Source organism: Carassius carassius, chromosome 4 (genome assembly GCF_963082965.1).
Source record: "Carassius carassius chromosome 4, fCarCar2.1, whole genome shotgun sequence".
NCBI lineage: Eukaryota > Metazoa > Chordata > Actinopteri > Cypriniformes > Cyprinidae > Carassius > Carassius carassius.
Genome location: NC_081758.1, coordinates 34,349,165 through 34,363,266, shown reverse-complemented (window position 1 = coordinate 34,363,266; position 14,102 = coordinate 34,349,165). Strand labels below are relative to the sequence as shown.

Below are 14,102 nucleotides of genomic sequence, written 5' to 3'. Positions count from 1 at the left end.
GTGTGTGTGTGTGTGTGTGTGGATTACCCAGATTAGCAATTTAGCTCAGCACATTGGCACTGTGAGAACATCACTTCTTATAGACCGGGGACATGGAATATCTCTCTGTTTTATGTGCTTTCTGGTGGTTTTATGAGGTTTATGATGCAGCTATGTTAATACAGAGTTAAGTTTTCCTGTTTGTTCAGAAAATACTCTTTTTGCCCTTACTGTTTTTTTTTTGTTATGTAAATATAATGTTTTTATGGTTACACTTTATTATGTGTAATAACCCCTGATATTATCAAGCATCTGTTTTGTCAGTTGGCTAATATTATACTGTCACCTGACTTCTTGTTGGGACGTGAAGTTTCGATTCGACTGGTTTGAATGCGTCACTAGTGCTAATCACAAGTGAGCTGTTGCAGGTTTTGTGTTTACATCCAGTCTTACCCCAAGCTTCGCTTGAGTCATAACCTTTTTTGTACATTGTTCGAATAATAACTCAACTGCCCATCAGTCACAAGAGGAACAAGACAAAGACTTCCTAGAAGTGACTTATGCAGACAAACTAGAAGATCTGGAATTAGATTACAAGAATTAGATGATTTGAAAAAAGTACAATTGCATCACAGCACTAAAAGGCGGAGAAGTCAGCGGTTTTCACTGCGAATGTCTGTGTTAGACTAGACCGTGTAGGGTTTCTCTTCCTCTGTAACAGTCTAGGTACAAAATGTTCTCTGACAGGGAGAACAGCTCAGCTTTTTTCTTCAATAAGGCCTTCTTTCATTTCTTGCTACAAACCTTGGTGCTCATTTTGAATGTAAATTAAGCTCTAAAATATCTACTCTCCATGCTGACATCTTTAAATGTCCTTGCTTTTAGATGTGGATGACATAGATTTCTATCTTATTTTTGATCCTATTAGTGTTAGTGGTGTCGTTGTTGTTGTTGTTGTTTTTTACGTCATCAGTCACCTCTATTTGCATTCCCATGGTGCCGGCAGCCAGACAAGTCAAAAATAGTATCAGTGGTGATTTATTAAACACTGTCAAACTTCCTAAAGCAAGATACACCATAATTATTTGCGATGGATTCGTACCTGTACTGCTTCTCTTTTTGAGTATTGAGATAAAGGAAAGGAAAAGTTCAATTAAAAGGCAATTAATGTCATATGAGGAATTGCATTTTTCTTAATCTTTTGAGATGCGTTCAATGTACTTATCAACACTACCTTTCAGAAGATCGGGGTCGGCACAAGCATTTTATTTTTTAGTACGAAGTCTTTTAAACTCATCAAGGTAAGGTACAGTAAAAAAAAAAAGAAGTAATATTGTGTTATAAATGTTACTAAAGTACAATTTAAAATAATTCTTTTCTAAATTAATATAGCCTATTTTAAAATGTAAATTTTTTTCTATGATGGCAAACCTGAATTTTCTGTGTCCAGGTCACATGATCCTTCAGAGATTATTTTAAAATGCTGATTTGGTTTAAATGTTTAAAATTATTTGTTTAAGTGAGTGCAATTTTCAAAAGAGATAAAATTGTGTTTGTTTGAACTTATATTTAAATTATTGTTGTGAGAAGATTTGTTTAAGACTAAGGTCTAGAATACTTTGGATTTAACCGCATCCTATTTCAGTAACAGTCACTGGGACATCATGACAAAACTCCTGAAATTATATGACGAATCGCTGCCAAAATCATAACTGGTGGAGAAAACTGTGTCAAACTGTGCCCAGTCGTTTAGAATAATCATTAAACTAATAACTCATCCAGAAATGCAAATTCTGTACTAATTTACTCATCATGTTGTTCCAAACTTGAATGCTTTTTCAGTAAAGCAAAAAAAGTTTTTTTTGTGTGTGTGTAAATGGTGTACTGGTCACTCTTTTCCAGGCACTTACAGTGAATTGGGAACTATAATGATATGTAGCTCTGATCAAAGCTGTGCTCTGAGATCCTGCACTGCCTTAGCTGTTCTCTTACAGATCCGTTTTTATCAGATAAGCATGAAAAGTTATGTAAATGCTTTGCATTGAGACCGAGAAGACAAAGGGGCTTGTTTTGTTGGAGGAGAAAACATACCCTGTTTTTTTCTTTTATGTCCCGAATGCAAAGCAGCCAATAAACCACAGACTATGTCATCTGTTTTGTTGAGTGTACATGACAGGCTTTGGCTCATAAGCTTTGAGTTTATATGGTTTTCACATTTTTGGCTTTGTTCTTAACCTGCTTGTACACTTTGATTGGCCTCCCACACGTCCTACACCAGTGACATGATAGCTTCATGGATTCTGCCAAAACTTACAAGAGTAGGAGGAGCTTTGTTTGTGTAGGAATGAAGCACAGTCAGAGGAGTTAGTCTGTCTATGTTAAGTAGGAGAATGAAATGAAACAGATTTTGTGTATCCAAGACTTGGTTTAACTTATTGATTTGCAACAAAAGGGGAGGGGCTAGATTAAGATGACTGTCAGATTTATAATTATTGACATCTTTTGCACAAAGGGTAAAAATTATTTGCACACACTTGATCACAATGCAGCCGAAAGTCGCCTATTCATGTCAAGCTTTAATATTTAATCAAATAGGATTATCTGAGATATGTAAACATAAGAAACAACTCCTTTTTCATATCTTTCCACATCACCTCTGTGTATTTGTACACTTTGTTCTCTGGAATATCGTAAAATCAGCAGTGCTATAAAAATGTTAATTAAGGGCATACTGTTGTCATCCCACCCAACATTTCAGGACTGATTTGAATCACTCATCAGGCATTCTTCTTGGCTCAGCTTCTCCTATAAACCTTGACTTTTATATTCATCCATATGACATCACCATTAGCTATCTTGTTTACTTTAATGGTTGTTTTTCTTCGGTAAATTTTTGTTAAGGGTTTATTATTGCTGGTGTCAATGTGAACACAGTAGTCGTCATGGTTTTGTTTGGATTGTAATGATGGTTTCACTCAACAGGTGACTTACCTCAGCATCTGCAGGTGATGATCAACATTCTTCGCTCTGAAGACCGCATCAAATTGGTGAGAGAAAACACATTGTCAATGACTAACATTTTGGCAGTAAGTTATATGCAATCAGGCTGAATGGGTTTTATTGTCAAAGTGTTGCCTGAAGGATGTTTTCTTTTCTATTAAGGTATGTTAAAATGCCATACGTGCTATTTCAGAAGGTTCCATGATGAAATCTATATTAATACTAGTGTCAATCACCAATGATGTGTCGATTACTGCATATGTTGTTGCATTTATCGTCAAAAAGAACATTCTGTCACTATTCACTAATCCTCATGAAATTCCAATCCCTACACAACAAAAGAATTTAAGCAATCTATGACCTGTTGTGACAAAAACATATGATTTGAGAGCACTGGTGGCATCATCGGTAATAAAAAATGTAAAATCAACTGTAATCCGCAGGCGGTGCGATTAGAGAGCGTGTGGTCAGACCGTTTGCGGTACATGGTGGTAGTCTACACAAATGGCCGTCAAGACACGGAGGAAAACATCTTGCTGGGCATGGACTTCAGCAACAAAGACAGGTGACTTACCAATCAAATACAGTTGTCATTAAACAGACAAGTGTAAGGTTTTTTTTTTTTTTTTTACCTCCTGCAGGGTCATTACATTAAGTAAAATAAGGGAGTTTTTCTTTCATTTACAGTAAGAACTGCTCTATTGGGATGGTGCTGCCACTGTGGAGTGACACCAAGATTCATTTAGATGGTGATGGGTGAGTACTGCCCCCTCTGGGAATGGAGAGGAAATGCTGATGCTCTGATGACACTTTAAATTTTGATGCACTGATGTAGATAACGTGGATTATAAACCATGCTAAAATTCATTTGTCAAGAGAAAATAAAGACAATGACAATATTATACAATATAATATTAAAGTATTTATTTTTTTATTTTTTATTTAGAGGTAGTTCTATTGTAATGAAGTATGATGGTCGTATTTAACCTCTCTTCCCATGTCTCCAGGGGCTTCAGTGTGACTACTGCCGGGAACACACACATCTTCAAGCCAGTTTCAGTCCAGGCCATGTGGTGAGAAAATAGCATCTATAAATAATGAACTACAGCAATTTAAACTCACATTTCAGTTTGTATTGGAAATGCTAATATATAGAATTACTTGTTTTCATGTTCTATATTGGATATTCTTGGGTCACCTTTTTGTAGTTTTATTTGTAAAATCGGTTTTTAAATGATTGAAGTGATAATTTAAGTGAGTAACCTAAAGCTTCTAAATTGCTATTTTAAGAGTATTTCATGTTATGATAAATTCTATAGTCATTTTTTCCCAATCAAGTGACAAGTTAAATGGTTAATGAAAATTTTGTAATTAATGAAAACTGGAAGCTTGTGACTGTCCCGTTGACTGCCTTGTAAATTACACTGTGAAGGTCAGGAAAAGTATGAAAGACATCGTCAGAATAGTCCATCTGCCATCAGTGGTTCAACCGTAATGTCATGAAGTGACAAGAATGCTTTTTGTATGCGGATAAAACAAAAATAATGACTTTATTCAACAATTTGTCTCCTCCATGTAGCACCATTTTGGAGAACATCCGCTGAACAGAAACTACGTACGCACTTCTGTGTCATCCGCGATTCGTTTTCTGTGTTTATTTACACGTTGATTTGAATGGAAATAGCGCATCCTTGCAGCGCGGCTGACATAGAAATGTGGAGAGAGACAGAGGAGACGATTTATTGAATAAATTCGTTATTTATTTTTTGCGTACTAAAAATATTCTCGTCACTTCATAACGTGTTTGAACCACTGATGGCAGATGGACTATTCTGACGATGTCTTTCATACTTTTATTAACCTTGACAGTGTAATTTACTTGGCAGTCAATAGGACAGTCACAAGCCTCCTGGTTTTCATCCAAAAAATCTTAAATTGTGTAACCAAAAAACAAACAAAAATTTTACGTGTTTAGAACGACATTGGGTAAGTGATTTAATGAAATGTTCATTTTGGGGCGAGGTATCCCTTTAAATATTTTTTTTCCAACAAGAGCCTTTGTGTACTTGGCTGGGTGAATTTGTTTGTTACTCAGTAAGAAAAAAAAAACAGTTTCTCAGGGGGTTGAAGATGATGTAAGTGTACTGTTTTTCAGATTGTCACAGGTGCTTTGGGAATTTGACATCCTTAAATATAATAAAGCTCAGTACTGCCATCTGGGGACTCTTTCAAAAAAGTACTGTGGCTATAAAATGGTAGAGTGAATATCACATCACCATACGGTATTTCATATAAACCATGTTTAAAGTGATAATGTGACTGACCAATGTCAGTTTACTTCACTCAGATTGAGATACAGTTTGATCTATTTTAAGATCACATCATGATCATTTAAACTCATTACTGAGACAATCGGTACAGTTGTCTCCTTCCTGCTCACCTTTAACCTGCTTTTCCTTTAGGTCAGCACTGCAGATTTTACACAAGGCATGTGAGGTGTCACGAAGGTACAACTATTTCCCCGGAGGCATGGCGCTCACATGGATGGGGTACTATGAAAGCTGTATCAGCTCTGAACAGAGCTGCATCAACGAGTGGAACGCCATGCAGGACCTTGAAACATTGCGACCCGACTCTCCTGCAGTATTTGTTAATAAGTGAGTGCAAACCCTGAAAGCCCAGAGTCCTTGGCACTTGTTAAACCCACCAGCAGATTTTGATTAGTTTTTTTGGAAGGGATTTTTTATTTTATTTTTTTGTGACCATGCACTGAGACCATGCGCAAAAGTCAAATATATTTGTTTAATGTTGTCGCAGTTGAATCTAATATTTGATATTATATATATATATATATATATATATATTCTTTTTTATCTGGAGAAAACAATGGCAGAGCTATAATGAAACAGAATACATTTATTTTATAAATGTAATTTTGAATTTATGAATAATAATAATAAAAATAAAGTAAATAAATAAAATTGTTCCCTTCACCTTTAAATGATGCTCTTTCTTGAACCCTTGATATAGGTTGTGTTATGTTTCTGTTCCTCAGGCCAACAGAGAGAGAGAGAACAGAATGTTTAATCAAAGCTAAACTCAGGAGTATCATGATGTGCCAGGACCTTGAAAATGTCACATCCAAAGAGGTCAGCATGAAATGCAGAAAATGCAGAAAAAGTGTTATCAACACACATTTACACAGACCCTCCTCTTCAAAATCTGATCATAAGTGGTCACAGAAGACCCAGGACCCTGAAATGTGTCTCGGCTGAACTCTTGTGATCAGATTGTCTGAGATGGATCTCAATAATAGGTGTGAACAGGCTTTAAAACAGAACATTTGATGAGATTAAGTCCATAATGATGTGTATTTTTCTTTAGATTCGTAGTGAGCTGGAGCAACAGATGAACTGCAACCTGAAAGAATACAAAGAGTTCATTGACAATGAGATGCTGCTTATTCTTGGGCAGATGGACAAAGCTACGCTCATCTTTGACCACCTCTATCTGGTTAGTGCTGCCAGTTTTTGTCAGATATGGGGCACTAGATGCCAATTTACCTAAAAAGTCAGTGATTTGTATTGTTTATCTTTCAGGGTTCTGAATGGAATGCTTCAAATATTGAGGAGCTTCAGGAAACTGGGTGAGTTTTACCCCTTTACCATCATCCACAAATTTTTTTCTTCCCATGCTGTTGTTTCCCTAAATATTCTCCTTCTTTAAATGGGTTAATGTTAGGTAAATGTGAAATTTTAAGGTGAGTGTGAATTGTATCACTTCTTAAAGGGCAACATTTTCTCCTGATAATCCTTCAGTAGCCGTTTTTTTAACAGCAAGAAACATGGTGTATTTTTAGTACCTTACGTAAGGAATAAGAATAAACTTGCATGCATATGGTTTTCTATTGTTGTCCAGATGTAATTTATGGGATCTCTAAATGCATTTCTGTTTTAGGGTGGGCTACATCTTAAATGTTACGAGGGAGATAGATAACTTTTTCCCAGGAACATTTTGCTACCACAATGTCCGAGTGTATGACGACGAGGCCACAGACTTACTTGCTCACTGGAACGAGACCTACAACTTCATTGTCAAAGCAAAGTAAGGCTCTATTTTAGATCTCTTTAAAAATAAGCAACATACTTGACTCTTTCAGTGTGACTTTTTACACCCTTATGTTCTGTACTCTGCAGAAAGAATCAGTCCAAATGCTTGGTTCACTGTAAGATGGGCGTAAGCCGCTCGGCCTCTACGGTAATAGCATATGCCATGAAAGAGTATGGCTGGTCTCTGGAAAAAGCGTATAACTTCGTCAAACAGAAGCGCAGTATCACCCGTCCCAATGCTAGCTTCATGAGACAGCTGGCGGAGTATGAGGGCATACTAGATGCCAGGTACAAGAGAAATTTCCTATTTTATTGTAGTTTGGTATGTGTATTTCTAGTTAAAGGTTCACCCACAAATCAAAAATGATGTTATTATTTAGTCGTACACATTTCTACTGTGGAAAAAAAGATGTATTTTTTTCATACAATGAAACTTAATCGGGTCCAATTTTGGGCCACAAATTTTTGGGTGAACTTTCCCTTTAATCCTTTTTTAACCCTTTCTATACTTTTTCCCTTCAGTAAGCAGCGTCATAACCGTCTGTGGCATCCCGATTCAGATTGCAATTACCCTGATTGCCAGCAAGCAGCTGCCCCTTGCTGTGTGAACTCCGAGACTGTGGATCATGTCACCCCAGACCCCACAAACCCAAGGGTCACTGTATGCTGTGAGCCTACGGCCCACTCCTCTCCCATTAGCTTAGATTTGGACCCCGGCCACCCACAAAACAACCACTACTACTTCCACTGCCTGTCAGACTCAGCCCTCGACATTGAACCTTCCACTCCGATCCATGCATCGCCTCTGGTGGATATAGATCGTGTCTACATCGAGGTTGCAGATGTGGAGCAAGAAGCGCTTCTTGATGATGAAACCTTTGAGGGGTGCAAAGGCCTTCCTTTACCTCACTTCAGTGTTTCAGGAGAGGGCACAGCCGCTCAGACCTGTTCTCGAGGGGCGGAGCCTCTGGAGGAGCTACGTCTGCGGTTGGAGTTCAGCACAGTGGAAGAAGAGGATGAGGAGGAGGCTCAGAAAGAGCAGGCTGAAATGGAGGCATTAGCAGAGGGAGCAAAGAGAGGAGATGGGAATGACAAAGTATGGCAAGATAGTGAGGAGTTGTCAAATGAAACCACGATTGATCTCGCAAGCCCGAACCATCTGTGCAATGAGAACTCCAACAACAACAACCACCTCAGAACGCAACAAAATCTCACTGTGAGTATCTCACATGATTCCATCAAAGCACCATTACATATTATTTGCGTTACATTTGATTTTCCTTGTCTTTTCTTGTTCAGGAAAATGCCCATCTGAAGCAGCATGCTAAGCAGAGGCTTTCTCCTGGTTCGACATTTGTTTCCAAGCCCACTCAGACTCCTTTGTTGGAGGCTAACAGACAAGGCCTTGCCCCTTTACTCCTCAGCAGTGTGCCCAGTATCTCAATTCAGACACCACCCTGTGCCAACTTGTCCGTGACAGCCAAGAATGGCAAACTTGCCTCAGATTTGTGCCTTGATGCCAATGCAATGCCCTTAGGGCATATTGATAAGCCAGAAAGGACGTCTCTTGACCAAGAAACTGATAACCGGACGATACTGTTTGAAGCCAAAGGGGAAGGAGATTCTGAACGGAAAGAGATTGATACACAGGGTTCCTCTGCTCTACTAAGAAACGAAAGAGATATAAAGGGTTTGGAGAAGGCAGAGGCATCTTGTCCTCCACAACAACAAGAGACTCTGGTACAGTTGCAACGCTCCGGCCTGGTTCGCCGCCGAAAAGAGCGCTTGGAAAAACTTTCCGGTCTCTTTCAGGAGCGTGCACGTGCAAATGAGCAACGGGGAGCTGGTTCAACCAAATCCGAGGATGCAATGAACAATTCCAGTGATTCAACCGGCCCTCCTATCAGGCCCATTGGAACACGGGCAGATTGCACTACCGAAGTGGCAGTGCCACTGACGAATGAGGCCTTGTTATCGGTCCTTGGCTTGGGTGGTTTGACGCCAGTCTCGTCCCCGCATGGCTCTACGCTCACCCGCAGCTCCAGCAGTGACAGCCTCCGCAGTGTCCGTGGCAAACCGGGCCTTGTGCGTCAACGTACACAAGAAATCGAAGCCCGGATGCGACTTGCAGGACTTACTGTACCTTCTCGACTGAAGCGCTCCAACTCACTCGCCAAACTGGGCAGCCTAACCTTCTCGTCTGAAGACTTGTGCTCGGCTTGCTCCTCTGATGCAGGGACCCTTCTCATGCTCTCTTTATCCCCAGAGCCCGAGCATTCACTCAGCCCGGAATGGGCCAGACCTTGGCCCTCTTCCACCTCCTCAACCTCCACAAACATGGAGGTCTTCAACCAAGTTGGAACAGGACCTGAAGAGTCCAAGAGCTGACAGCAGGAGATTCAGCTTCACCTGTAGTCCTGCAACAATGTTACTCTGAAATATTTATATGTTTTTACAAACATTTCAGCCACTTGGGAACATTGGCCATTCACAGAAGAGTGAATGTGAGCGGAAGAGTGTCTTCTACAAAATAATTGCTTTTCTGTTATGAATATAAACGTAATATTCAATGAATAGGTATCCAAAATCTTCTGGACAGGCTTTCATTGCATGGAACCCAAATGGATGTGTATTGCACTGACTGATGAACAGTTCACAAGGTTTTCTCTTTCTCGCTGCTGTTCTGAAGCAAAATAAGCACTCGCCATCCCAGAGGCCATTACTTGAAAGCGTCAAAATAGACTATTGTGTAATGTTTCCATCAGCCCACCCATTTATTGCACCATAAATCACATTATCTGTGACCCTGAATGAGTCACAGATTCCTTTGGACAATGGTCACACATTTGAAAAGGGTTTTCAGATCTCACACCCTGCTGGGTTCTTGTTTCCTGGCTGGATGGTAAAATGAAATGCCTCTTTGCAGTGATTAGGAAAGTTCTTTGTGTGCTGATCGACTTTTTTTTTTATCATTCACACAGCACTGATGATTCACTCACAGGTTTCAAACTAATACCTCATACCAATACAGTACTGTTCATAAGCCACACAGATAACGAAACAGGGGGACTGGCAGCACTTCAGTGTTTGCACACAGCGCAGAGAGTGTGGAGACTCATTGGGAAAGAGGAGAGTTTGGGATTCTTCTTTCGGATACTTGATGAGGCTGATTAGGACAATCATTTTGAAGGATAAAGAAAATCAGAGGCGACTTCAAGCTGCTGTACTCCTTCCACTGAAATGTTCATACATGCAGTTGCTATTCTTTTGAATGTGACTGTCCATTTTGCTGTCAAAATAGCAGTAGGGTGTTTGGGTTACTATTACTGTTACAGTCTTTAATAGCACATACATGTACTTGTAAAGATTTGAAATCAACGGGAGCTCCTCCACTGTAGTTTCTCTAGCAGAGCAGCTGCTTTATGTTTCCAAATGGGATCTTAATCAGTCATTTACCCAGGTAATGAACGACTGTTAATTGTTATTTTTGTTAGTTGTTATTTTATGGCTCTACTGTTCTAACTTGTTGTCCTGTTTGTACTTACTTTGATTTCATTATGGAAAACTGACAGCAAGGTAGATTGGCTTTTTGTACCAAATCTATACAGAAGCAGAACTGAAGAATGCTCTGAAGCAAGATGAGACAACACTTTTCAAGTCAAAGATGTGGCATGGTTTCAACAGCTGTTCACCTCCGAACGTGTGTATCTGTATAGGAAAGTCTCATAAAAAGCATGCCCAGGTTACATTTTGCCCCTGAATCAAAAGAAAGAAAAAAAAGAAATTATATTTTGTATTTAGGAACTGGAGATATATTTTTATTATCATTACCATTTTAAAAACTCTTTTACTTCTATTTTTTTTTTTATTCCCATTACTCACAATGATGATTCATTTTAGATCCTGATGAATGCAGTGCTATAAAAATACTGTAGTACAATAATACAAAAGTGTTTAAATTGGTAAAAAATAAAAGCCATACTACAGATATTAGAACTAAGAAATGTATCAATAATATATAATTTTACAATACAGTAAAAAGAAGTGACATTATTCAAGTTGAAAATCAATTGGGGGAAAAAAATGAATCATTTTTAACATACAAGTATTATTTCTTAATTTTGATTTTATAGATTTTATTTGATATTCGGGTTGGAAAATGTCCCAGACATGTTCTTGACAGTGAGATTTTCCTTTGTGTGTTTGTTTCTTTGACACTTTCCATACCAGTTTATGTGATCACACATAAAAGCATATATGATAAAAGCATCAATCCAGCTGTTTCATGACATTTGTTTATGTCCAAGTGTCAGTAGGCATTTATTTACCAATCAGTTGGCCAATTAAAGTTTGAGTTGAAGTACTTGAGGTTTATTACACAGCATACTTTTCCAATATTTTTTTTATGGATTTTGTACACGTGTCTATGCTACCAGATTGAGTTAGATCAATGGAAATGTGAAGTTTGCGATTGTGTGCGAGTGAGTGTTGCCTTGCACAGTGGCTACACCATTACTGTGAACTATTTTGAACACACTACCCTTTCAGAGAACATGTGTGCTCTTTAATGTTAAAAACATGAGCAGGCTCAAAGTATACACACGGTCTCCACCTCTACACATACACAGCAATACACTGTATTTAATTATGTATGTTGGTCATATAACAGAATTTCTGGGAGTTCAATGGTACTTGCATCTATAAGTCAACTTGAATCAGTTCCACTATCCTTTAGTAGATGGTGGCCTGAATGATTTTGGTTGACTGAATGAGTATATCAACACTAATCTTCCTTCTGGGTCCTGAATATAAAAACTGAGATGAGAAATAAGCCAGAAAGCTGTTTAGTGTCATGAACAGTTACTTGCATCCTTCTTAAATGTGCCCCAAACCCTCCTCCTCTCGCTGAAGTCTTTGCCATTTTGTGTCTGATGCCATATTGAAGTCAAATCTGAGTCAGAGATTACAGATTAAATGTAATTGGTTGCCTGCATTGTCTTGTGTCATCAACATGAAGTGCCTTACCCAGAAGCACTAGAGGCAGTGTTCTGTGGTGACTCCCATTTGATAATGTTGCCAGTTAAGGCAGAGGCCATTGGGTTACATGGGCACATTTTAAAGCTGGCAGACATTTTCTTGTTGTACACTCCTACATTTTCTTGTTGTATTAGAGAAAATAGAAACGTATCATTGATACTTGGCATTATTTCCTTTTAATTAATGAGGAAGACATTGCAAACTCATAAAAGCTGTTAAGGGTTGCCAAGTTTTAGAGGGTTTTCCTTTACCAGGGGAGCGAGGAAAGATTTTATGCTATTCCAAGTATGAAGTGATAACCAAAGGTTTGCATTGAGGATCAATATTAAAAATTGCTGTAGATTCAAGCTATTTGCTTGGGAGAGATTGTGATAGTAGATTTTTTTTAGAATGTTACACTGGTCTGTTCCCAAATCATCCATTGATTTTCCTCTAGTTGGATATTGAGCCTCTTTTGTGAATTGGCAATGCTGTTAAATTGCGACGCTCACAAAATAGGGAGTGCTCGCTCCTCATTCATTCATCATTGTAATCGCTATTAAGTATGCAGTAATTTTGTCCTTTGTACTGCAGATTTGCTGTAGTTTCAATGCATATTGCACTTTGTACATTTTGTTGAGATGATGTACTGTATGTGTTTATTATGGGAATAAACTTTTTCTTTCAAACTTTGTTTTCCTTGTCATGTTTGCTGCATTTACTGGCAAAGTACTTTAAAGTACTCTGTTTTAATTGGTTAAGGGCTTTTTGGTATAGTATTCTGACGTCATAGGATGACATCTGTGCTCTGTCCGTATATTCTGGCATGTGCAGTTATGCAACTAGGCTAAACCTCCCTGCACACGTGACGTCAGAGGTTTTACTGCAGGCTTTGAGGCTGTAGGATAGACAACAAAATATGTTGATATGGCACTTAAGAAACATTTCTTATTAGTATTTTTGCACAAAAAAATTATTCATATTAAAATATTAATATACATTTACATTATAAATGTCATTTTTTGAAAGTATCCATGCTGAATAAGAGTATTAATTTCTTCCAAAAAAATATTACTGACTTCATACTATAGTTATGCATGTAATTTCTTCTTTATTATTATCTGAGAGAGAACGAGAGACAGCATCCTGTTCTGATCGCTGACATGGTGAGATTTGTACCATAGTGATAGCATGCTCTCCTCACTTCCTGTATCTCTGTTACCATGACTATCAGTGTCTCAGTCTACACAAGATCTCCAATGTTGTAGATGTATTTATGGTTATTGCTATTTTAAAGAGAAGCAAAGAGCCCCAAGACAGTCTCACTACTACTTTGTGTCATTGCACCCTTGGTGGAATGAGCACTGATTTTCATCAAAAGAGTCCCAGAGTATTTTAACCTGTAAGTAAAAATCACCAAAGTGAACACAGAGGGAGTGATTCTTAAAGACATCGAACTGAAAATAACTAAGTGCTCTATCGACAAATGAACTCTTATATGATATATATCATACAGATAAGAGTTAATACAGGTCTTTGCTTTAAGTGAACAATATTCTGAAGGCCTTCGGACTGGGACAGATGTGTTATTAATACTATTAAGACAGATGTTTTATTAGGCACAGTTCACCAGAAGAACTTGTGATTTACACAGCCTCATTTTGTTTCAAACCTGTCTTTTTCATGGAACATAAAATAAACTGTTAGGATGTTCATGTTGATATTTTCCATATTGAGGATTGTCAAACTCCAAAAATTACAAACACCTATTAAAACTATTTCAATTCTATTTAAGTAATTTGATCTTGATTGTGTGAGAAATGGACCCACATTAAAGTTATTCTCTTAAAGTCTTGGCTGACATTGCTGTCAAATCTCAGTCATGACATATGTCAATGTTAAAAGACACACAAACTTCAATGACATCATTTGCTGGCATCAAAAATGTAAGGTTCCAAAAGGGCATATCTACAGTGATGCCATAGTCAAGTCAAGTCG

The 14,102-nt window shown here is 38.1% G+C and overlaps 1 protein-coding gene across 2 annotated transcripts in view; it reads left to right on the top strand.

Annotated features, from left to right (window-relative positions):
• Nucleotides 1-11,913, top strand: part of LOC132139897 (protein phosphatase Slingshot homolog 1-like) — a 29,388-nt gene extending 17,475 nt beyond the window's left edge. For both annotated transcript variants that reach the window (XM_059548589.1, XM_059548590.1), the window contains 12 exons: nucleotides 2,962-3,026; nucleotides 3,423-3,544; nucleotides 3,667-3,735; nucleotides 3,987-4,052; nucleotides 5,442-5,636; nucleotides 6,035-6,128; nucleotides 6,364-6,492; nucleotides 6,579-6,625; nucleotides 6,937-7,083; nucleotides 7,176-7,376; nucleotides 7,611-8,304; nucleotides 8,388-11,913. In XM_059548589.1, coding sequence (XP_059404572.1) covers nucleotides 2,962-3,026; nucleotides 3,423-3,544; nucleotides 3,667-3,735; nucleotides 3,987-4,052; nucleotides 5,442-5,636; nucleotides 6,035-6,128; nucleotides 6,364-6,492; nucleotides 6,579-6,625; nucleotides 6,937-7,083; nucleotides 7,176-7,376; nucleotides 7,611-8,304; nucleotides 8,388-9,476 — 2,918 coding nt within the window. In that variant the 3' untranslated portion in view covers nucleotides 9,477-11,913. The remainder of the gene's footprint in view (nucleotides 1-2,961; nucleotides 3,027-3,422; nucleotides 3,545-3,666; nucleotides 3,736-3,986; nucleotides 4,053-5,441; nucleotides 5,637-6,034; nucleotides 6,129-6,363; nucleotides 6,493-6,578; nucleotides 6,626-6,936; nucleotides 7,084-7,175; nucleotides 7,377-7,610; nucleotides 8,305-8,387) is intronic.
• The last annotated feature ends 2,189 nt before the right edge of the window (nucleotides 11,914-14,102 follow it).